Source organism: Sceloporus undulatus, chromosome 3 (genome assembly GCF_019175285.1).
Source record: "Sceloporus undulatus isolate JIND9_A2432 ecotype Alabama chromosome 3, SceUnd_v1.1, whole genome shotgun sequence".
Taxonomy (NCBI): domain Eukaryota; kingdom Metazoa; phylum Chordata; class Lepidosauria; order Squamata; family Phrynosomatidae; genus Sceloporus; species Sceloporus undulatus.
This window is the reverse complement of record NC_056524.1, coordinates 25,289,980-25,312,390: the sequence shown is the minus strand read 5'-3', so window position 1 is coordinate 25,312,390 and position 22,411 is coordinate 25,289,980. Positions and strand designations below refer to the sequence as shown.

The 22,411-nt window shown below is 40.9% G+C and overlaps 1 protein-coding gene across 3 annotated transcripts in view; it reads left to right on the top strand.

The window, feature by feature from the left end:
* ALKBH8 (alkB homolog 8, tRNA methyltransferase) overlaps positions 1–22,132 on the top strand; it is an 87,847-nt gene extending 65,715 nt beyond the window's left edge. Inside the window, exons 10-12 of one of the 3 annotated variants that reach the window (XM_042460376.1) lie at positions 11,004–11,153; positions 13,301–13,798; positions 18,835–22,132. In XM_042460376.1, coding sequence (XP_042316310.1) covers positions 11,004–11,153; positions 13,301–13,798; positions 18,835–18,909 — 723 coding nt within the window. In that variant the 3' untranslated portion in view covers positions 18,910–22,132. Of the gene's footprint in view, positions 1–11,003; positions 11,154–13,300; positions 14,310–18,834 lie in introns of those variants that run through there. The other 2 variants (XM_042460378.1, XM_042460377.1) reach the window with 2 other exon arrangements.
* The last annotated feature ends 279 nt before the right edge of the window (positions 22,133–22,411 follow it).

Here is a 22,411-nt window from a genome sequence, read left to right as displayed (position 1 = left end):
TATCTATCTATCTATCTATCTATCTATCTATCTATCTATCTATCTATCTATCTATCTAATGTTTAAACCACCTTTTACCACCACACACTCACTGGACAGGTTCCAGTGCATTCCAATGCATAAAAAAAAATAGAAAGTACATAATTGAGCTTCAAGTTTACCCATGACGTGAGAATAAGAATAAGATCAGTGTCACACACAGGAAAAATAATATTTGAAAGCACCAGATCTTAAAAAGTTACTTTTTTTGACTATTTTACAAACCCTGGGCAGTATGTTGAACTACAGCTCCAACAAGCAAGTCCATGAGTATCAGTGCTTTAATTATTTTTTCTGCACTCAGAAAGTTTAAAGGTAAAGGTAAAAGTAGTCCCTTGACATGAATGTCTAGTTATAACTGTAGGGGGTGGTGCTCATCATCGTTACTAAACAAAAGAGCCAACGTTATCTGAGAATGTCTCTAGTGGTCGTGTGGCCAGCATGACCTTCCCACCGAAGTGGTACCTATTTATCTACTTGCATTTGCATGCTTTCGAACTGCTAGGTTGCCAGATGCTGGGACTAGTGCCAGGAGCTCACCCCATCATGCAGCACTCGGGCCTTGAACTGCCAACCTTCCGACCTTCTGATTGTCAGAACTGGCATCTTAGCCACTACATCCCTTCAGACTCAATCAGACTTTTCTGATTTTGTAAATCAAAATCCCAACAACTGCAAAGTCTATACAGATTTCACATTCTTCCCTCTGTACTGTCTTTTCTCATGAACACCTCTCTTGACTCTACTTTGCCATATTAATGTTATGGATCAGAAAGAGGCAAACTTCATGTTTCATATTTGTGGAAGACATAATCACCACCACAACCACAATCATCATTTTGCTAGATCCCTGAGTGCGATCTGGCACCTTCTGCAAAAGATTTAAATTTAGATTTTGGGGCCAAAAATGCACTATTTAATTACTGTATTTAATGCTACAGGAACCAGTGTGGTATAGTGGTTTAAGTGTTCACCTACGCCTCTGGAGACCAGGGTTCGATTCCCTGCTCGGTCATGAAACCCACCAGTTGACCTTGGGCAAAGTCACATGCTCTCAGTCTCAGGGGAAGGCAGTAGTAAATCTCCTCTGACCATATCTTGTCAAGAAAACTGCATGATAGGGTCGCCATAGGGTTACCATAATGAAAATGACAGAACACTTACCCTTCCTGTAACCAGTACAGGGCACTAGCTCATGTCACAGTATTTTCCTCCTATCATTCTCTTGATTTGTCCTTTTCTTGTTACTGTTCCTCAGCTTAGATGGTCTTTCATATGGCCATGAGCTGTACTGCTTTCCCCTTCTCTATCTGGCAGATCTGAATACAGATAGCATAATAAGAGCAGAAAGGCTTGTTAGCATCAATGGCTGTGAGTATTTAGTAGTACAGTTGGCCCTGCTTATCCAAGGATTCAAACATCCATAGCTTGAAAATATATATATATTTTAAAAGTATAAATTTCAACTAGCAAGCCTTGATTTTCCATTTTATATAAGGGACACCATTTTGCTCTGCCATTATTTTTAATGGGATTTAAGCATCCACAGATTTTGTTATCCACAGGGGATCCTGTAAACAAACCCCAATGAATAACAAGGTCCCACTGTACATTGGGCCCATGGTATCTGCTGAGATTTGATTCCAGGACCCCCTGTGGATACCAAAATCTCTGGATACTCAAGTCCTATTATATACCAGTGGGTGACATTGGACAATTTATACTCTCTCAGCCTCAGAGGATGGCAATGGCAAACTCCCTCTGAAAAAACCTGCCAAAAATGGTATGATGGGTTCAACTTAGGGTCACCATAAGTCAAAAATGATTTGGAGGCATACAACAACAGACTAAAATGTATAAAATGCAGGTTGATCTTTCCTTATCTGGAATTCTGAAATCTGAAATATTCTGAAATCCAAAAGGGTCCATATGGATGGCTGAGATGGTGACACCTTTGCTTTCTCATGGTTCAGTATACACAAACTTTGTTTCATGCACAAAATTAGTTAAAATAATATTTATAAAATTACCTTCAGGCTATGTGAATAAAGTGTTTATGAAACATACATTAACTTCATGTTTAGACTTGGGTCCCATCTTCAAGATATCTCATTATGCATTTGCAAATATTACAAAGTCCAAAAACCTCCGCAAACCAAAACGCTTGTGGTCTCAAGCATTTTGCATAAGGGAGACTCTACCTGTACATAAAACTGCCATATATAAAATGGAAAAATAAAAGTTGGCTTTTTGGATTTAAGTGTTTATATATTCTCAAGTTGTGGATGGCTGAATTCGTGCATGCAGAATATAGAAAGCTCGTTGTACAGAAAAGGCAGTCTTCATGAATGTGGTGGTACTGTATTTTTCTTTCACCTGTTCCAAGGCTAATATTCCAAAAGAGCATGGTGGAGTATAAAGTGGCTCAAATTAAACCTTGATTCACATAAAGGCAGGTAAGAAAGAGAAAGGGGGGGGGGGACCAAAAAAAAAATCAATTTGAAGCTATCCTCAGAAATGCATAGTAAGATCACTACACCTGCTTAGCAACCATTAAAATGTAGCTTCAATAATTATCTCTGTCTTGTTATTATGCCTATGCATCCAATGTCCATCATTAGATTTACGCCAAAGGCTAATTTAATCTGAAACCAGCGTGGCCTTTGCATTTTCTCTTCTGCATCTCAGTGGAGCTAACTGGTGCTCCAAAGTCCTCTTTTATTCCTATTAGTATTGCAAGATCTAATCTTTCTGTTTTGGGCAGTGGATTCACTTTAATAAGTTGGACATTACAAGTAAGCCTGACTTCACAATTGATATAATTTAGATGCAAATTAGGCCTTCATATTCTGGCTATTGTATGCATTATTCCTCTTGGTTAGCTTAGCTGCAGCTCATTACATTTCATCAGTCTACAAAGTTGTTCCTTTCAAGGTCATTTCGACAGTGTCTTTTTGATTCAATTTCTGCTTCCTAGTCCATTTATACTGTACATACTTGAGACATTGACTCCAGTTGGTGAGATTTTGTCTGCTTAGAGGAGAGATTGGCAATTTTGTTGGCTCTGGAAGCCAGTTCTGCCCAGCAACCCTCTGGGTGCACATGCAGGACTACTAAATTTGTTTAATAATAGTAATAATAATAATATAAATAAATAAACTCTATTCTTATACCCCACCTTTCTGCTGCGGCAATCAAGATGGCTTACATGACTAGAATATATTGGAATAATACATACTCTCAATAAATAAATTGACTCCCTCTTTAAAGCATCAGATTTGGCAATACGTCAGAGAGAGCCAATTCCTGTGTTTGGGAAGCATTCTGTTTTGCAGACAGGGGCTGGCCACGTGTGTACATATGTCTTCAAGTCCTGTGGTTTCCTCAGGTTTTCTTAGGCAAAGAATACTCAGAGGTGGTTATGCCAGTTCCTTCCTCTGAAATATAGCCTACAGCACCTGGTTAGTCTCCCATTCGTGGTCTCCCATAAAAGTCACTTCTTTGTGCTTCAGCCCCATAAATATGTTGCTGTGATTTTTGCAACAAATTTTTGCAGTTATGGCACACTTGCAACATAAAATAGATGTTTTCCTATAGAGCTTTGGCTTTTAGGAAACTTTTACCTCCCATCCCCAGCCAGGCATTTATGGAATAGACTATTTGGAGCTGGCTGCTGCTTTCTCTTGCTATTCTCCAACTTGCAAAGGCAGAGAGATTGTCAAACTGCTCAGGGAACGGTCTGTTCCGCCAGCTGTCAACATAGACTATAGTCACCAATCTGAGATCATACCCTTGTAATTCCAAGTGCTGTGTTACCTGAACATGTCTCAAGAAGGCAGAGTGACTGTCACTTTTAAGAGCAGAGTGACTATCAGGACTTACTATGCGAACATACTATCATCTGCCAGTCCTGCAAACACATTTGCGTAATTCAGTGCAAACAGACAGGAGGCCACCTGCAGTATGTAGGGAGAACAATGATGGACCTGCATAGACATTTCAGGACTCACAAGTCTGGAATCCTCACCAGGAGCTGGAAGAACCAGTGGATAGTTATTTTAATTTGTAGGACAACAGCATGTCCAGTTTGTCAATGGTTTTTATTTTAATTGAATTTTATTCAACATACATAATAAAAATGTACATAAACAACAAGATAAAAAAGAAAAAATATATAAATATAGTAGTATTAATGAAGTTGAGCAAATAATATATACAATAATAAAACTGACCAGCTTACCCAAATCAATTAGCTGATGTTTTCTCACTGTATTTTTACATCTGTGTTGTATATACCGGTACATATTATGTCTATATAATATATATACAGTGGTACCTCGGGATACGAAATACCCAGGTTACGAAATTTTCGGGATACGAAAAAATCCCATAGGGAATTATTGTTTCGGGTTACGAATGTTTTTTCGGGTTACGAAAAAACTTTTGGTGCTTTTTTCGGCTTTTTCGCACGGAATCGCGGCTTTTCCCCATTAGCGCCTATGGCAATTCGGCTTACGAAGGCTTTTCGGGTTACGAAAGCGGCCGCGTTACGAATTAATTTCGTAACCCGAGGCACCACTGTATATTAATAATTATCCGAATGTCCAGTTTGAGTGATTCTTTATACCGGTATTAGCATTCAACCTTCTCAGTCTACAATACCCATATTCTCCCATTCATATTGCTTCTCTCCATAGCCTTCTAAATGCCCTTCTTAACTCCGTTCTTTCTTTCCTTCTTCCCTCACATTTTTCCTTTTGCATCTTTCTTTTCGCTTCCAAAATACCTTCTTATATTTTTCTACTTACGCTTCTCCCTCTCTTCACATACACTTATCATGCTGATGTTTGGAAGTGAAGTGCTGTTCACTGCAAACACTTTGGAGAAAAAGAGAAATGTCTGATTTGCAGACCGAATATCTTAAGACCACATAGAGTCTGCTTGGGGAATAATACACAACAGCACAATCCACACCATCTTTTACCTTTTTACCTGCCACCTTGGATAGAGCTCACTTTTATTTCAAGCAGTTAAAGAAGGCAAAAGTTTAAATGTATTGGAAAAACATTTAAATAGTTCTGTTGGTTATTCTGTCTGATAAATCTATATCTGCTGTAGATGTACATGCACTCAGTCTCTCACATGCGCATGCACGCGCACACACACACACATGCACACACAGAGCATTCAAAGATATAACTGTATTAGTCTCTTTCAGCATAATAATATATAAGGGAATCTTGTAGCACCTTTGAGGTTGAGATAGAGAAATTTCTAGCATAAGATTTTGTGGATTACAGTCCACTTCATCAGAGGTAATCTGATGAAGGTAGAAATTTCCTTTTCTCAAAGGTGCTACAGGATTTCCTTATATGTCTTTTTACATGTATATATGCTGTCAGGATCATGGCTCAGACATGATCTTGCCATGCTTAATTGGTTAGGCACATGCTTAGCTTGTGTTTTGAAGTGGAGTTTGCCAGTGTTACCCATACTGTTTTATATAAATTTTGGAATCAATGATAACCCTTAATGACCCCTGGATGAACTCTAGCAGCCTGTCCTCCATTACTGGCAAAGCGAGAGGACATGTACACCTCCCCTAAGGGAGCACCCATATTAACATCTCAGAGGGTCCGGGGAAGTCGCATGAAGGGATTATCTCAAGGCTGGGAAGAGTAAAAGGATTGCCTTCCCTGAAGCTATCAACCTCCTCCTCAAACCTATTGTCCAGGTGGCATAAGCCCTTTATACTATCTAAGGCAGACATCCAGGTGAAAAGAAAATCTTTAGAACACCTTTGTTTCGGCCAAGCCAGCCTCTTTGCCTCAGGCCAGATTTGGCCTATAAAAAGTCCCCACTTTGGCTGCTCAGCGCGCCATTTTCAAGGTCTACTCACTCCACGTCAGTCAGACCTCTGTTCTGGTAGCCGGCATTTCTGCTCACTCCCAGGTTGCAGAGCAGACTTGTCTCACTGTCCAGTACCCCATTCGCTCCCCGGAGGGAATCTACATTCTGGTAAGCATCTCCATTAGTAACGCCTGAAATCTGTTCCCATTTTCCAACGCTAATTTTCCTGAGTCCTGAATGTGTGTGTGAGTGTATGTGCAACGCATGTGTTTTTCCCCTGTTTTAATAAATTAGACATCTAGTTATTAATATCCGTCTCAGCTTTATTTATTGGGATCCCCTGGTCTACTCCGTATACATATCGGGAGACGATTCTGCAAGGGCCATCATAGCAGGCCCTCCTCTTGCAGTATTTGAGCTAATAACAATAATAATAAAATCCCCCTAAACGGACCCTTGGCTACCCCAGTACATTACACATGCATACCCGTGATCAAAATTTTCCACATGTGTTAACAAAGACTGAGACTGCATCTGCATTGTAGAAACAATCCAGTTTGACACCACTTTAGCTTCCATGGCTCAATGCTGTGGAATTCTGGGAAGTGTTGTGCAACTAGAGCTCTCTGACAGAGAAGGCTAAATGTCTCACAGAGCAACATTTCTAAGGATTCCATAGCATTGAACCACAGCAGTTAAAGTGCTGTTAAACTGGGTTATTTCTACAGTGTGGATGCAGTTTGAGTGAATTATAACTGTTGTATAAAGTAGCCAGGGCCAGCTCTAACTTTGAGCAGAGTGAAGTGACCATGTCAGGCTGCAGAGGCACATGCTACCGAGTCTATCCTGTGACACTTAACCTAGCCCGATGTCTCCTGGTGTGGTGGAAATGTTGTTCCATTTTGTCATCTGAAGTAGGAAGGGATTATCAGTCTAGTGCAGTCAGCTTCTGTACATGGAATTTGGGTTCAGTGGGGGTATCTAGTCTGTCTCAGGCAGCACAGTATTTTGGGAAAAACCTGAATAAAGCCATTTATTGGCCTCTTTGCCTCCCATCTCTAGGTCCAACTTTCCATCCTTTCTGTTTGCTGTACATGACTGCATCAAGCAACCTCTATTTAGAGGTTATGCATCATGTTTTTATTGTCATTCAGATGCTAATCCATGGACTAATTTGTTTCTTTTGTCAATATTGTATTCATCACTAGCAGTTGCTGGTGAAAGTTTGCATTCCTTTCAATGCTTTAAACACAGACTTGAATAAATTACTTATTTAAAGTTTATTTTCTCATTTTGTACAAAATGTTTTGGGTGTAAGACACTGGATAGATTTCTGGAATCTGTGATGGTTATGAATAGATATAGCTTTATTTACTATTCTATGGCGGGTTACAGACCGCCCGTTTGGGGTGGCCTGTAACCAGCCCTTTCCCCGCTGTATCAGGGCCTCAGCTGCCACAACAGCAGCCTCTGAGGCCCCGATCCGCCGCTTTCCAGGCTGCAGAGAAGCGGCAAAAGGCCGCTTCCCCATGGCCTGGAAAGGGGTGTCCTTGGGGCTTCATGCCCCAAGGACACCCGACGGCAGCGGGGAGGAGGAGAAAGGGGCAACTCGGCCCCTTTCTCCCTTGCGTCTCTGGCGCAGCTGTCTAAAGGCTGCACCAGCGACGCAAACCGCAGAAGGAGCTCCATTTCAGAGCTCCTTCTCGCGCCGCGGAAAGGGCGCTCTAGGTGCCCTCACGCGGCGCAACAACGTCACAACTGCGCCGCCTCATTTGGAGACGGCACGGTGGTGGCGTAATGACACCCCCCGTGTAGAACGGGCACCGCCATTTTGTACGGACTGGGTCCGTATTAGGGTTAGGGTTGTCAAGAAGTGACGCCCCTTTCTAACCCTAGTATGGACCCAGTCCGTATTACGCCCGTTTGTAATGGGCCAATGTAATTTGGACCCTAACTTCATGGGACCTCCTCCCCCTGCCAATGGTTTGTTTCTAAGTGCTGTGGGAATATTTGGGAAAGGTTTGGGAAATGCTGTATGGAGCTGCAAATAAAGGGTGCAGTTAGTGGAAGACGCCTCCACCTTATGATGGTGTCCTACACATGTGTAAATTCTTCTACAGAAGCAGTTTGGCATTTTTGTCTCATGTGGAATCTCTACAGAACAGAGTTGTGTATGCAATGCCACTGCACATGTAGATGTCCTTGTGCATGACGACAGAGATGGACATAGATGCAGATGCACATTTGGTTGTGCATGATATGATCTCAAGTGATAGCATTTTGGAAGCGTGTTTTTCTTCTCTCTGGTTTGGCAGTTTGATATGTGATCTTTTGCTGTGAGTACCAATGCTTATCAGAACAAGGCTTCTGAGAAATACAAACAAGAGTTAATGTAATAATGTAATATAGAAGTTTATCGCACCGGGTTCTCGGCCCGGCCCAGCAGGAAACGGAAATGAGTGGGGGACGGATTTTACTGCACACACCCGTCCCTCACTCGTTCCGTTCCCCCTCTCTTCCCTGCCCCTTCCGTTCCAGAGGGGACGCTTTTTGAGAACTGTTCAGAACAGTTCTCAAAAATTTCCCCCTCTGGAACGGATTAAGAACGGAAGAGAGGGGGAACGGAACGAATGAGGGACGGATGCGTGCGGTAAAATCCGTCCCCCACTCGTTCCGCACTCGGCCCTGCTCCTTCCGTTCCGTTCTCAGAACGGGTGGAAGGAACGCAGTGCGATAAAGTTCATTGTTTATTCGGTCTTTGACCAGTATAAGAAATAAAAAGAAAAGAAAAACAGCATCAGTATAATTTAAAATATAGATTGTACATACCTGAACAAGAATAGTACTTAAGCAATTACAGTTACAATAACAATAATGCCGGGTCAAATCATCTATGCAGCAGTAAAATTTTCATCTACCAATTGAGGGTGAACTTTACACACAATGTAGCAGAATTTGGCTACCTTATGGATCATACTAGGGTCACGACTGTCCAGAAGGAGGCATAAGTAAAATAGATCAGTATTACCTGGGAATTTGTTTATGATCGGATAGATCAGTCGGTTATGGACATGCCTATAAAACTGGCAATAAAGAAGAACACGCTCGGTAGTTTCAATGGCGCCTAAGTCACAATGGCATAGTCGGAGCTCGTATGGGTTTTTTTTTAATCTTCCTTCTAATACGGCTGTGGGTAACATATTAAAACGTGCCAGAATTAAAGCCCTTCTGAACTTAGGTAGGGCGACATGAAACAAATATGGAGCTGGAGAGGAAACCAAGACCTGATCACTAACCACTATATGTTTAGGGAAGGAAGCAGTTTCCATTTGACCTTCTATGTCTAGGATTTTTTGTTTAATAGTAAATTTGGCTTTATCTGCATCGAGTTTTAAGATTGCATCTTTGTTAAAGCCTAGCTCATTCAGTTTCTTAGTTATAGCTGTTTCCCAAGAAGATTTATAGGAGTCCAATAAGATTAGGTGTGTCAATTCTCCAGATGTTTTCTGCAATTTCAACCAGTAATTGAATATAGTAATCCATAGATTAGATTCTATTTTATTAATCCCAGCTTCTCTCCTAAGGACAGCATTTGGGGCACAGTGAGCAACTTGGAATATTTTCCTCAGGAACTTAGTTTGTACACTTTCAATTGCATTTATATTGCTATATGGCCCTAACTGAGCTCCGTATAGGAGTTGCGGGTGAACTTTGGCAGTAAATAGCTTGATTGTGGCCGGAATAAATTGGGCACCTTTAGCAAAGAAGAAATTAAGGATGGCAGTTACAGTTCTTTGAGTGTTACAGATGACAAACTCTAAATGAGCAGTTCTTTCTCCTGGAGGCATGGAAAACAATATCCAGGTACAGTATTTAAAGATCTTGACCTGTTCAATGTGTTGCCTTTCCATATTAGGTTTCACCGTAAGTGTAGTGTTTCTGTATTGCCTGGATTTTACCCACATTTTAGACATACCCTCCGGTGGCCATTCATACTAGAGGCTGGCCCAGATTGCAAGCTTTCTTTTTGTTTTCCTTTCTTTTATTAAAAAAAGAAGGTCGCTTTCACACTAACATGGGGAGGGACTGCTGGTCCCTCCACATCAGATAGCCTGAGTAGTATTGCACTAGAAGTCCCCTAGGAAGGGGTTCTTACCAGCATGCTGTTGGTAAACAATAAGGATGACTTTGCAGCAATTATGGTTTACCATGTGCAAACAGGCCCGATATCTCCCTACCAGCTTTTACTTTTACATTTTGGGAGGAAGAGGACCAATGGCTTTTATTATATATCTAATTATACCTACATGCATATATGTCCTTGGTCCTCTTTCTCTCAAAAGAGAGAGAGATAGTGTGGGAGCAGGGACTCATTTCTTACAGGTTCTTGACTTTGGTTCATCTTCAGTAAAATGCAAATAATAAGAAAGCACATGACTGAATCATTGTGGTTTAGAGGACAAGGCAACTGTCAAAGTGGCTGAATTGCTACCATGCAAATTAGAGGCATCCCAAGGGATTACTACTTACAGGCATTGAGTATATATTTAACAATAATATATTTATTTCTTACCCGCCTCTCCCCATAGATTGAGGTTGGGACAACAACAATTAACAGACAACAACATCAATTAAAACACACTGGTTAGAACGCACATCTGTTTAATAGGACAAATAAGATGTGCTCATATTAAAATAATCCACATCTAAAATTTGGCATTTAAAATTCACAATTTAAAAATTATCTGGATAAGCTTGCCAGAAGAGACTAGTCTTTAATACTTTTTTAAATTCATACAGTGTATCCAGCTGTTGAGTCTCTTCTGGCAGGTTATTCCACAGTCTAGGGGCAGCTGAAGAATAAGTCCTCTGGCTGACACTTGCCAACCTAGTCCTGGCTGACCAGAGCAACTCTCTCTCTCTCTCTCTCTCTCTCTCTCTCTCTCTCTCTCACACACACACACACACACACAGGAAATACATTGAAATTCAAAAACTTGAATGATGTATTAGCAAGAAAATTAGTACCTGCCTGCAGGTTGCTACTGCAAAATCCACAGTGATATTGTGCTTGTACCTTTTTCACGAATGGTCACCAGTGTCTTCTCTTGCAGTTTGGATGTGATCGTAGCAAGACTCTTCTGGACATCTGTGGGGAGAAAGGATTTCAGGCTTTTATGTGTGATGCACTCTCTGTCCCAATACGAAGTAACTCATGTGATGCCTGTATCTCCATTGCGGTCATCCATCATTTTTCAACAGTGGTAAGCTCAACTCTTGCCTGTAATTTATTGTAGGAAGGCTGGGGGATTCTGGGAGTTGTGGTCCAAAATTATTTTTCCAGGCTCTTATTTTTAAATAGGAAAATGCCAGACCCTTTGTCAATCTATGCCAATAATGACTACTCTGACTTGTAGCCGTCTGAAGCATAAGTCTTTCCCATTACTTGTTCCCTGATCCTTTTCTTGGCAGATGCTGTGACTGACCTTTAGAACATTCACCAATAAATCATGGGCTTTATCACTGAGATACCTTTCATTCCCCACATCATTAAAACACAATGAAAAAAATACATCAAGAAGATAACATTGTGGCACATTAGAAATGAACTGGTTTACTGTACAATGGGTATCTTTTGAAAATTTAGTAACACAGACCTATCTCTCCAATTTGGCTTTTAATGGCCAGGATTTTACTCTAATAATACTTCCAGATGAATTCAGTTTCCTTATGCTGGATGGGTTTAGAACATAGAACTCCCATTCTTTATTGCTCAGACATTAGTTGGCCAAGGCAACTATGGTGCGTTACAGACACGCCGAAGGGGCGTATTAGGGTTGAGAAGGGGCATCACTTCCGGATGCCTCTCAACTCTAGTACGGACCGAGTCCGTACAAAATGGCAGCACCCATCCACACGGGGGCCGCCATCTTGACGTAGCGGACGTGTTGCGTCCGCACGTCGCACAGCACAAATGATGCCGCAAATGTGCCATTGGCGCCTCGTGCCATCATAGCTGCACCGCAAAGAGAAGCGCCATTTTGTGGCTTCTTTTGCAGCGCGGAGGAACCACGCAGTTTGTACGCTGGGGCTCCTCCGCACGGCAAATGGCGGCGGCGGCAGACCTCCCGTTTTGGGCGGTCTGTAACGCGCCTATCTCAGTGTATAGACAAGATGCCAAATGTGTGGAACTGCATACCCTGAGGGTCACTTCTGCCATTAAAGACCTGCCTGTACACTCCAGTTGTTGTTCTTAATTTATTTTATTTATTTATTTCCTGCCTTTTCCTCAATAATGGGTCTAAAGATAGCTTACAAATACTAAGATACATGTTAAAACATCAGTAAAAATATACTCAACCTGCATGGAGTAGTGGTTTGACTACTAGACTAGGACACTAAGAGACAAGGTCTCAAATCCCCATTTGGCTGTGGAAACCAGCTGGGTGAACCTGGGCATGTCACACACTCTCATCCTCAAATGAAGGCAATGACAAAACCTCCTCTAAACAAACCATGTAAGGAAAACCTTGTGATAGGTTACCCTTAGGGTTCCCCAAAATTGGAAATGACTTGAAGATGCACCACCACAGCAGCATAATTATTTAAAAAGTTATTTTAAAGTACAGTTAAACCATTATACAATTAAGACCATTGAAACATTCATTAGAAGGTAAAAATCATCAAGACTGCAGACCATTAAAAGCCCATTTCAGTTGATTCCTAAAAGCCTATTGGAAAAGAAACATGCAACAAGGAGGAAGCCATCCTAGCCTTCTGTTCTTAGAGGTCTAGTGGCATATCCTGTCACCAGTGGATGTGCATTTGTAAGCACAAGGAGGAAGGACTGCTCAGATACAAGAGTCTGGATTGCTTTCTTATGAAAATCCAGAGAGCCCTCCTCTCTCTCCCTCAATTAATTCTTTCTCTTCTTTGAGCACATTTTTCATTAATATGCTTATGTTTATTGTTATGATTACTGCTTATTGTTTTTTCCCTTTTCTTTTTATAATACTTTCCATTTTTATGATTTCTGGCTGGGTTTTTTATTTTTTTAATTAAGTCTTTTAGATGCCTTGGGGCCTTTATTGTGGAGTCAAATGGCAGAATATAAATACATCAATGAATGAATAGGTAAAGGAGCAATACTGCTGCTTCTGATTATATGAATCACCAGGGCACATCCGTTTTTTGGGTTTTTTTAAAAAAAAATATTCCTAGGTGTAGCTTTCACTTGTTGTTGCTGCTGCTGCTGCTTCTGCTGCTGCTGTTGTGTGCAAGTTGTTTCTGACTTATGGCAACCCTAAGGCAACCCAATCATAGGATTTTCTTGGCAACATTTGCTGAGAGGAAGTTTGGCATTGCCTGCTGTTGCCTTCAGTCTAACATGATTTGCTTTCTCTTCAACTAGGAGAGAAGGCTGGCTACTCTCAGTGAGTTAGTCCGGCTCTTGAGACCTGGTGGAAGAGCCCTTGTGTATGTCTGGGCTCTGGAGCAGGAATACAACAAACAGAAGTCTAAATATCTGAAAGGAAAAAGAGCTGGAAATGGTAAGGTGGAAGAAACAATTAGCAATGCTCTGAAGGAGACGGGAGGCAGTGAATGCCAAGATTCTGCACATCACAATGAAGGTCTTAGTCCACTGCAGGACAAATGCTGCAGTGTGAGTCAAACCATTCCTGCCCAGCTTCCTGTTCATACCAACAGAACTTCGTTTGACTCCCAAGACTTATTGGTCCCTTGGCATCTGAAAGATAGCACAAAGAAGAAAACGGGGCACACCAAATTACATCAGCCTCTGTCTAGCTCAGATAATTCTCAGACATGTAGTCCTGTTTTTCACCGTTATTACCACGTCTTCTGTGAAGGAGAACTGGAACTGCTGTGCAAAAGGCTGGATTATGTAAAGGTACAAGAAAGTTACTATGACCAAGGAAACTGGTGTGTAGTTCTTGAAAAGGAATAAATCCTTAACTGCCATAGAAATGAAATAGAGAACATTTTCCACACAAACATTAATTTGCAGTGGTGTTTCTGAAAAGGGTATTTTGATGGCACTAGACTTTTAGTCCTTCCTTTACATTTATCAAATAAATACTATTTTAACAATGTTGTTGAGATTAGATGGTACTCACTTCCTTTCTTGAATTACAAAATTATATGGGAAAATGGCACATTGCCTCATCACCCACAATAATTTATAGGTTTGTTGCCAAGATACTAGTTAAATAAAAAAAATGACATTTTAAAAATTCAGGTGTCATGGTACAGAAGGTATACTGCATTTCATTTTAGCTGGTCTGCTGCCTTGTTACACTGCAGTCTTCAATTGAGTTTTACAACCCATAGAAATGACAAAATACTCTAGATGAAAATCACATCCTGTAATAACTGAATCAAATGAAAGAAAAGCCCTATGGATGTTCAGTGCGTAATGTATGAGGGATAGAGGAGCAAAAGCTCAGTAGCATAGTACATGCTTTGCATTGAAGAAAGTCCCAAGTTCAATCCACAGCATCTCCAGATAGAGCCAAGAAAGGCCCGATCAGGCAAACTAGGTTGAAGGGGACAGCTGGGAATCATGTGGTCTATAAACTACATGTGGCCCTTGGAGAAAAGTGACGTGTGGTCCTTGGACCCCCAAATCCCCAGCAGGCTCCAAAAGGCTAATAGAAAAGGGTGCTGTCTCAAATGCCTTTTTAATACTGTATAATGAAAATGAGCTAGCACTGCAGTTAATAATGTGAGCTGACTTTTCAATTTGGTTGTGATGCACCCAGTACTACTAAGTCCTTGCAGTGAGGCCATCTCATCAGTCTGAGTGATTTGGCTTGAGTGTAACAACTCTCTTTCCTTTTCACGATTGTTGCCTTGTAAGTTGATCTCTCACTGCCTCTCTCCAGTCTTGCCTCTAGTTTCACCTCATTCAGCCTTTTCTTCTTGTCTTGGAACTCAGCCTTTTGCTTTCCTCTGACTTTGTACTTGCTTTTGGGCCCTTTGCTTTTTGTCCATCTAGTTTAGTGCCTGACCTTCAGCCAAGAGATGTTTTACAATGAAGCAGAGTGAGGTCACCTAATGGTTGTGCCTGGTTGTTATGGAAGGCCAGAAAGTATTTGCTATTTCCTTAGTTATTCTGTTTTCACTGCCACGTATGTAGAGAGGTGCTTTCATGATTTGCTGCTTCATTTGCAAAAATAACAAGGCTTTACACACATTGTACCTTACAGTTGCTAGGTTTTCTAGAAATCAATATAGGCCCATTTAAGGGCACCTCAGATCTTGTGAGCGGAGAGCCTCTCGGGTTCCATGAGAATTCATGGGAACCCAAAAACCTGAACAAATCTCACAATGGCAGGCTTGCTGGCTGCTCATGTCAGCCCAGCTGGCTGGAGAGGTGCAATGCCAGATGTGACCCCAGCGAATGGATCCCAGCACTTGCTATGTAAGGTCTGATTGCTACATACATAGTAAATGTTCAAATACGGTCTGGTGGCAGTGTGGCTGATCCTGCTCTTGAACATGGGATATGGGACATGGGACATCCCTCATCACCCTGAAAAGATTTTAAATCTCAATTACAGGATATCCCATATAAAATGGGACACCTGGAAACCCTAGTACACCTTGATGTAGGGCATATAGGCTGCTTTATTTGTTTCTGCACACTCACAAGTTTTGGATGAGTGTTAAACAAAGTCAGTGCAACCACCAAAAAGGCTCTGTATCTTGGTAGTTGTCCTTCTAGCTTCATGAGGAGATCTGAAGTAATGTCCTAGATGGTAATTGAGCACACGGGAAGAAACATATGGAAGAAAGTAGTAGACAGCTATGTGCGAAGGGAACATTGTAAGTATTATAGATAGGCCATGCCCAATGCTAGCAAACATGATTTAGGTTTGTATGGTGCCTGAAAGTACCTCATGCATTCCTAATTATCCATTCATTGTCTTTCTCATATCTTGGGAAGGCAGGGAGATGGAGAAAGGTACTTCTCATTTTCTACTCCAAGGGGAATGAATTCTTTAGCTTTTAAGGCTGCATATTTGTAGCTCTGTCTGCTGAGTCCTAAGGATAAATCAATAACCAATTACCTTTTCTTTGTATTCACTTTCATTATTGCAAATGCATTCACAGTAAGGCTGCATTGTCAGAATGACACAATACAGAACTTAACAAAGGCAATACAATAAAACACACAGGGAGGCTGATCCGATATTCTAGTGGGTAGTGGCAGGGGAAAATGCATTAACAAAATGACCAGGATAGCCTATACTCATTTGATCCAGGAGAGGTAGGGACATCAATTCAAAAATCTATGACCAGTGTACAAGTGTGCTTTCAGTAGTAGTGCATTCATGTTCTGGGAAAAATAGGATACAGCAGAGGTGGGAAAATTTTGGTCAGACATTTGGGATTAAAACTCCCACAATCTCTTAAAGCAATGTAAATGGGATTCTATATTAAAAAGACAGCGGTAGGTTGAAACATTTGGGCTGAAATGTTTCCCAGACCCAGTATACAGCATTCAGCCAATGTATTTGTAACAATCCACTGGTGCCTCTATCATAATGGTAGCATATTTTGTATTGTATCGGCTTAGTGGATCTTTTAGCAAATCTCATTACACCCCCACTAGTGTAACTCAAATATAAGATTTCTTTGTCAAACACTTCAGCTGTCTCAATTTGGCAGGAACAGTCCCGATTAATCCCCTATCATCCCATTTTTTCACCTGCTTTCTTTCTCTTCTACTTTCCCTACTAGTCCTGAGTTTACCTCCACTGATGCAAACTGAGTTCAGAATGCAAAAGTAGGAAGTAGGAGGAGAGGAAAAGAGAGGCAGGATGCTTGCTTTTTCCAGTAAGCTCAGGCAAAAGCAGATTGCGGCAACCACTCCTAGGAACTCCTAGTTCTTCTTTACCAAAAGCTTTTGTCAATCTTGACCATACTCCAGTGTTACTTGGCCACATGTTTTTTTTAGTTTCCATCTGTGAAATGTTGAAGTTTCCATAGTTACACAGAATCTTCGCATTTTGAGCATACACACCAAAATAATAGTTTTTCTTGCCCAATATAAAGACCCAATTTCAGAATGGAGAAAATGAATTGTTCAAAACATACGTTGCCCTCCCTTCTAAGGCATTATGGTGACAGAATTATTGTGCCTTCCTGAATGTGTTATTTTCAGCAAGCGGAACAAAAAGTTTGTGTGAACAGAAAGTTTCATAAGGTTGGATAATTATGTTGCCCCATTTGACAGTGTATAGGAGGAGAAGAAAAATTCCCCCCAAGGAGAGCAACAGAGAATAAAAGTTTGGCTCTGTATTAGAGTTCAGTATCAGAAGACTGGTGAGCGGCTAAATTGAATGGTTCACATGATCTTAGACTGGCTGCAACTATGAAAGAATTTTCTTTCTACATTTAATTTAGATGGAGACAGGCCTACTTTGTATAATGTATAAACAGGTATTGGCTGCTGTGAACATCTCACCCCATTTCCTCATTCTAGAAAAGAATTGTTGTGTGCTTCAAGTAATTTCCGACTTACGGTGAACCTATTATGAGGTTTTCTTGGCAAGATTTGTTGAGAGGAGGTTTGCCATTGCCTTCCCCTGAGGCTGAGAGCATGTGACTTGTCCAGTGCTTTTTCATGGCTGAGCTGGGAATCGAACCATGGTCTCCACAGTGGTAGCCCAACACACAATCCACTACACTACACTGGCTTACCTAGAAAAGAATATTTATATTTTGTTCTGAGAGATGGATTTTTCTTCACTGCTTCTGCTGAAGGGGTTTATCTTGTTTGGCCTGTATTTTCTATGCTGACAATTTTTTACTTTTTTGAGAACTTGGGAGAGGAAGTGCATGAAATCCATGGCAGGCTAGCTTGTTTTTTGTTTTCTCTTAGTGGAGGAATGGATGCTGCCTGCCCAGAAACAACTGATGCAGCAATTTCTTGTTGTAGCATGGAAGTCAGTAGAACAGGCACTGAGGTATTCGTGTAAGCTTTCCTAGGCTCTTATTGTTTATGACCTGCCTCCATTTCCCATCACTAGAATGAGTAAAATGCTATAATTCTTTTATGATTCAGCACAGTGTATGGTTTGAGTGTTGGACTAAGACTCTAGGTGACCAGGGTTCTAGTTCCCATTCAGCCATGGAAACCCATTGGGTGACAATGGGCAAGTCACACTCTCTCAGCCTCAGAGGAGGGCAATGGCAAACCTTCTCTGAATAAATCTTGCCAAGAGAACCTTATGGTAGGGTTGCCATTTGTTGTTGCATGCCTTCAAGTCACTTCTGACTTATGGCAACCCTAAGGAGAAACTATCACGGAGTCTTCTTGGCAGAATTTCTTCAGTGGGGAGTTGCCTCTGCCTTCCTCTGAGACTGGGAAACCCCAGCGGGTTTCCATGATTGAGCAGCGAATTGAAACCTGGACTTCCAGTGTCCTAATCCATCACTCAAACCACTATACCACACTGACTGTCAGGCTTGCCATAAGCCACCATAAGTCTTGTGTCTGCTTGACAGTACATATAACAACAGCTTCTTTTACACAAATGTCCTTATTTCTTTTTCATTATCTGACAATCTGCTATAACTGGGCCCAGTAGACCTAAATCCATATTATCATAGGTCCTCTTAGAATTTCTGCTTGGTAGAGTATGAAATATGTCTGCCTGTCATTCTGATGCGATTGTTCTTTCTGTTACTGAGGCACTAGGATAGGGCTGATGAGGTTTCTCAGGGACTATATTTAAAATTCAAGCAATGTATTACTAGCAATGCAGTCCTAATTTATTCTTGTTTCCTAAGAGAAGCCACTCATTGAAGTAGAATGAATAGTAAATTGTAAAAAAGTATTATAGGAATTCTAGTTGGAGACATAGGTTTCTGAAGTGTCTGTTGATGAAACTGAAATGTCTTTTTTATTCCCTCCAGTTAATCCTGCTTATACCATCATCCCAGTCTCTGCAGCCAGAACGAGCCACATTGATTAGGATTTTTGGGTTGTGAAAAGTCTCATTTGTGATAATTTGGTTTGAGCATTAAAAGCTGTGTGGTAGTGAAAAGCAGAGGGGATTGAAGAAGCATCTGGCTCTGTCCCATTACCGGAGACAGACTGAAGATATCCTTGGCTTGCTTCTGGCTATGGAGACATAGCCAGTAACAGGATGGCCATTCAGGAACACTATCACAGTGCTAGGGTGAGATGGGGTGCAGGGAGACAGGGGAGCTATAGCAGAGTTTCACATGTGAAATTCTTACCCTGCACTTGAACATATAGGTTCTCAGCCATTATCATCATCATCATCATCATCATCATCATCATCATCATCATCATTTTTGCCTGGAGCTGAAAAGGACATAATGAAGATCTTGTCTTGCCTGAGACATCTCATACCTTTCAGAAATATAAGCAGTTACGAGACTGGCATTAGAGTTTGGCATCATCAGGAAATTCCAATGGGACCAAAGTCAACTCTTAGGACTTTATCACATGGGGGAAATAGGGCTAAATCGGGGTTTAAACAGCCAATTATCCCGTGCAAAATGCGATATCACATCTAAGATTTTCACATGATGTTGCTATTAAAGAGGCAATAAGCAGCAACAAATCATTCACGGGGAAATTCTGAAAATGATTTGTCGCTGTTTATTGCCCCTTAATGCCTTTATTGCATCCCGTCTCTCTCATGTCACTTTTCTGTAATTTTTGCTTGTGTGATACTCTCCAAAGTGTCAGGGTGTGTAAATATATGTATATATTTCTAACATAAACCCAAGGTGTTTTGGCCTGAACAGTACAATACAGCCACTGGGCTCTGTTTGATCTCTGAAGTCAGGCAGGCTCAAGTGTGAAGGGGTGGGCAGTATATATGTGATAATAATTATATGCCAGGCACAGACCAAAGAATTACAGAATAATATATGGGTATGCTTTGTATCAAATGCTATATAAACTACATTTGTTAAGAGACATTATATTAAAATAGATAAAACTTTATAAATACAAAGCAATTTGAAAATCAGCTTTCAAAAATTTCAGAAAAAAATGTCTCCAAGAGTGAAATTGGAGCTGTTGCTTTGGAGGGAGCAATTTTACATAATACTGGATTTCTTCTTCTTCTTTTTTTAGTATTATTACAGTCTTGCTGTATTTGGTAATGTCAGTTTTATGCCTCTTCTAATTTAAGGTCTTTGAGATGAATGTTGTTTGTTATGCCTGGTGCAGTAGTGTTTTGTTTTGTTTTTGTTAGAATTATTTTCTGTAGGAGTCTGAAATAGTGCTTTTCATGAAACAGGCTGTACCAGCATCTTGCAAATCCTACTAAGCATACTAATGTGTAGAAAGTGTTTAAAATCTACTCTAAATATCCTGAAGGTACCAGGACCTGTTTGATCGTGGAAGTTAGGCAGAGTCAGGTTTGGTTACAGAATTCATGGGGTGACCATAAGGCAACTTGAAAGCATTATTTTTACATTATTCTATTTTGGACTATGTTCTGACATAACTCAAATGGGTTAACATGGATGATCGGAATTGTTCTCTTCATTATTTTCAGTTTTTCTGATATACTTTAAAAAATCAGGCTCAGGAACTGGATGTTCTTGAATCTCCTCAATTTCTTTCACTTGATTAAAGTGTCCCTCAGATCCTAAGCATTATTTACTTGGATATCTTGCTGATATGAGTCCTTTGTCAAACCCAAAAACCTTTGGTTTCCTAACTTCTTGATTCAGCTCTGAAGGTGTGAGGTCAATACTACTAACTAATGAGTCATCGGTTTGGATAGCAATAGAAGTAGAACAGCCTTTTGGTGGTGAGGGGCAGAATAAAATCATTAATATATGGTTCCCTGTGTGTTCTGAACTACTGGAATGAAGTATAACATGATAACTGAGTAAGTAAATAGAAATCCTCCTTTAAATAGGTTTTCTCTTTTGGTAGGAGAGCGATGCCATTTTAGTAGCTAGAACAAAGGGCTAGTTCCTTATAAGTGTATATGTTTGTATCTATGCGTGCAGATTTATGAACAGAAAAGTTGGCAATGAAGTTGAAGTGGATATGCACGGTCTGCTGAGGAGGAGAAGAAGGGTTAGGAAGATGTCTTTGGTGAAAGTCAAAAACGGACCTACACGTAATGAGGTGACACACTAACCAGCAGAAGAGCTTGAAGGCCTGGCCAGGGCACAAGACAAGAGAAATGGGTTAATGGGTAATAGCAATGGTTTAATGGCGCCAGATAAATGAGCATGACAATGGGAAGCTGAGACAAATGGCAGCCAATTAAATGGAGTCAGCCTAGTGGAATGGGAACCGAAATGGGAGCAATTAAAATAAATAACCGTGGTAGATATTAAATATAGCACAGAAGCAGAGCCATCACTCTGCATGACAGGAGGCAAACAAGCAATTGTTCAAGTGGGTTGGAAGCACACAGTTGCAAAGTCTATAAAACCCACACCCAAAGGCCATGAAGTAGCACTGAGCATTCATTCTGAAAATATTTCCACACCTTGATGCACAACCTGGTATCGATCTAAAAATGGGGGGGTTGACTGTGGCCATGCTTGTGGATGATGTCAAATGAGCCAGTAGTTAGCAATAGCAATTAAATTGTATCTCTGGGTGAAGGGCTGCATTAGATGACACTGACCAGCATTTTCCAGTGTTAAAAATCTGACACTAAAAAAATAATAACAGTTTTGTTTTAAACAGCAGCTTGATTTTTAGAAATCAGCAGGTACAAATTTTATGGCATAGAGTTGAATATTTTGATTTCTTCTATTTCTTGTGTTTGGGCATGGGTGAAGCCCAAACAGTTCCATCTATTCACAAGGAGGAAAAACTGGTATGTTGAGTTAACTTCAAAGTTTGAAGAAATATAAATAACCCTAAGGTACAGTCCCCAAACAGCTGGATGAAGACATAAGTGAGTATGCTGACTCAAACTGAAATAGGGGATGCAGTGAAAAGAATGCTAGAAAAGGGATGAAATAGAGCATCATGGAGGAGGGTGGCGTTAACTGATAGGAACAGTGAACAGAACAATGTGTTACAAGGTTAGAGATGTGAAGGCTTGGGGGGGGGGGCGGAAACTGGAAAATTTCAGAAGAAAAAATATATTGCCAAGGACTTTTATTTCCTGGGATGAAAATGGGAAAATCAAAATGGGATGAGGAGGTATGCTATTTAAATGATGCATGTGTCGTAAGAGTCTGGAAGCCACGGCAAAGCCACGATCCAGTCTGAAGGATTGGAGCACAGCTTTGGTGCAGCTTCCGGACTCTAGGATGCACGCATCATTTAAACAGCATACCTCCAAAGTGGCCCTAAGCAGCTTTATTTTGGCCTATCTGTATGGAGCCATTGTTTCCTTTTCTCAGGGCCCATTCACATTACAAAAAAAATCGGTTCTGAAACCGATTCAATCACGTGAAGTTCCTACTCACCCCGAATCTCACACAAGCGAATCCGGAGCTTGCACACCCGTTCCGTGTTAAATGGCCCCTA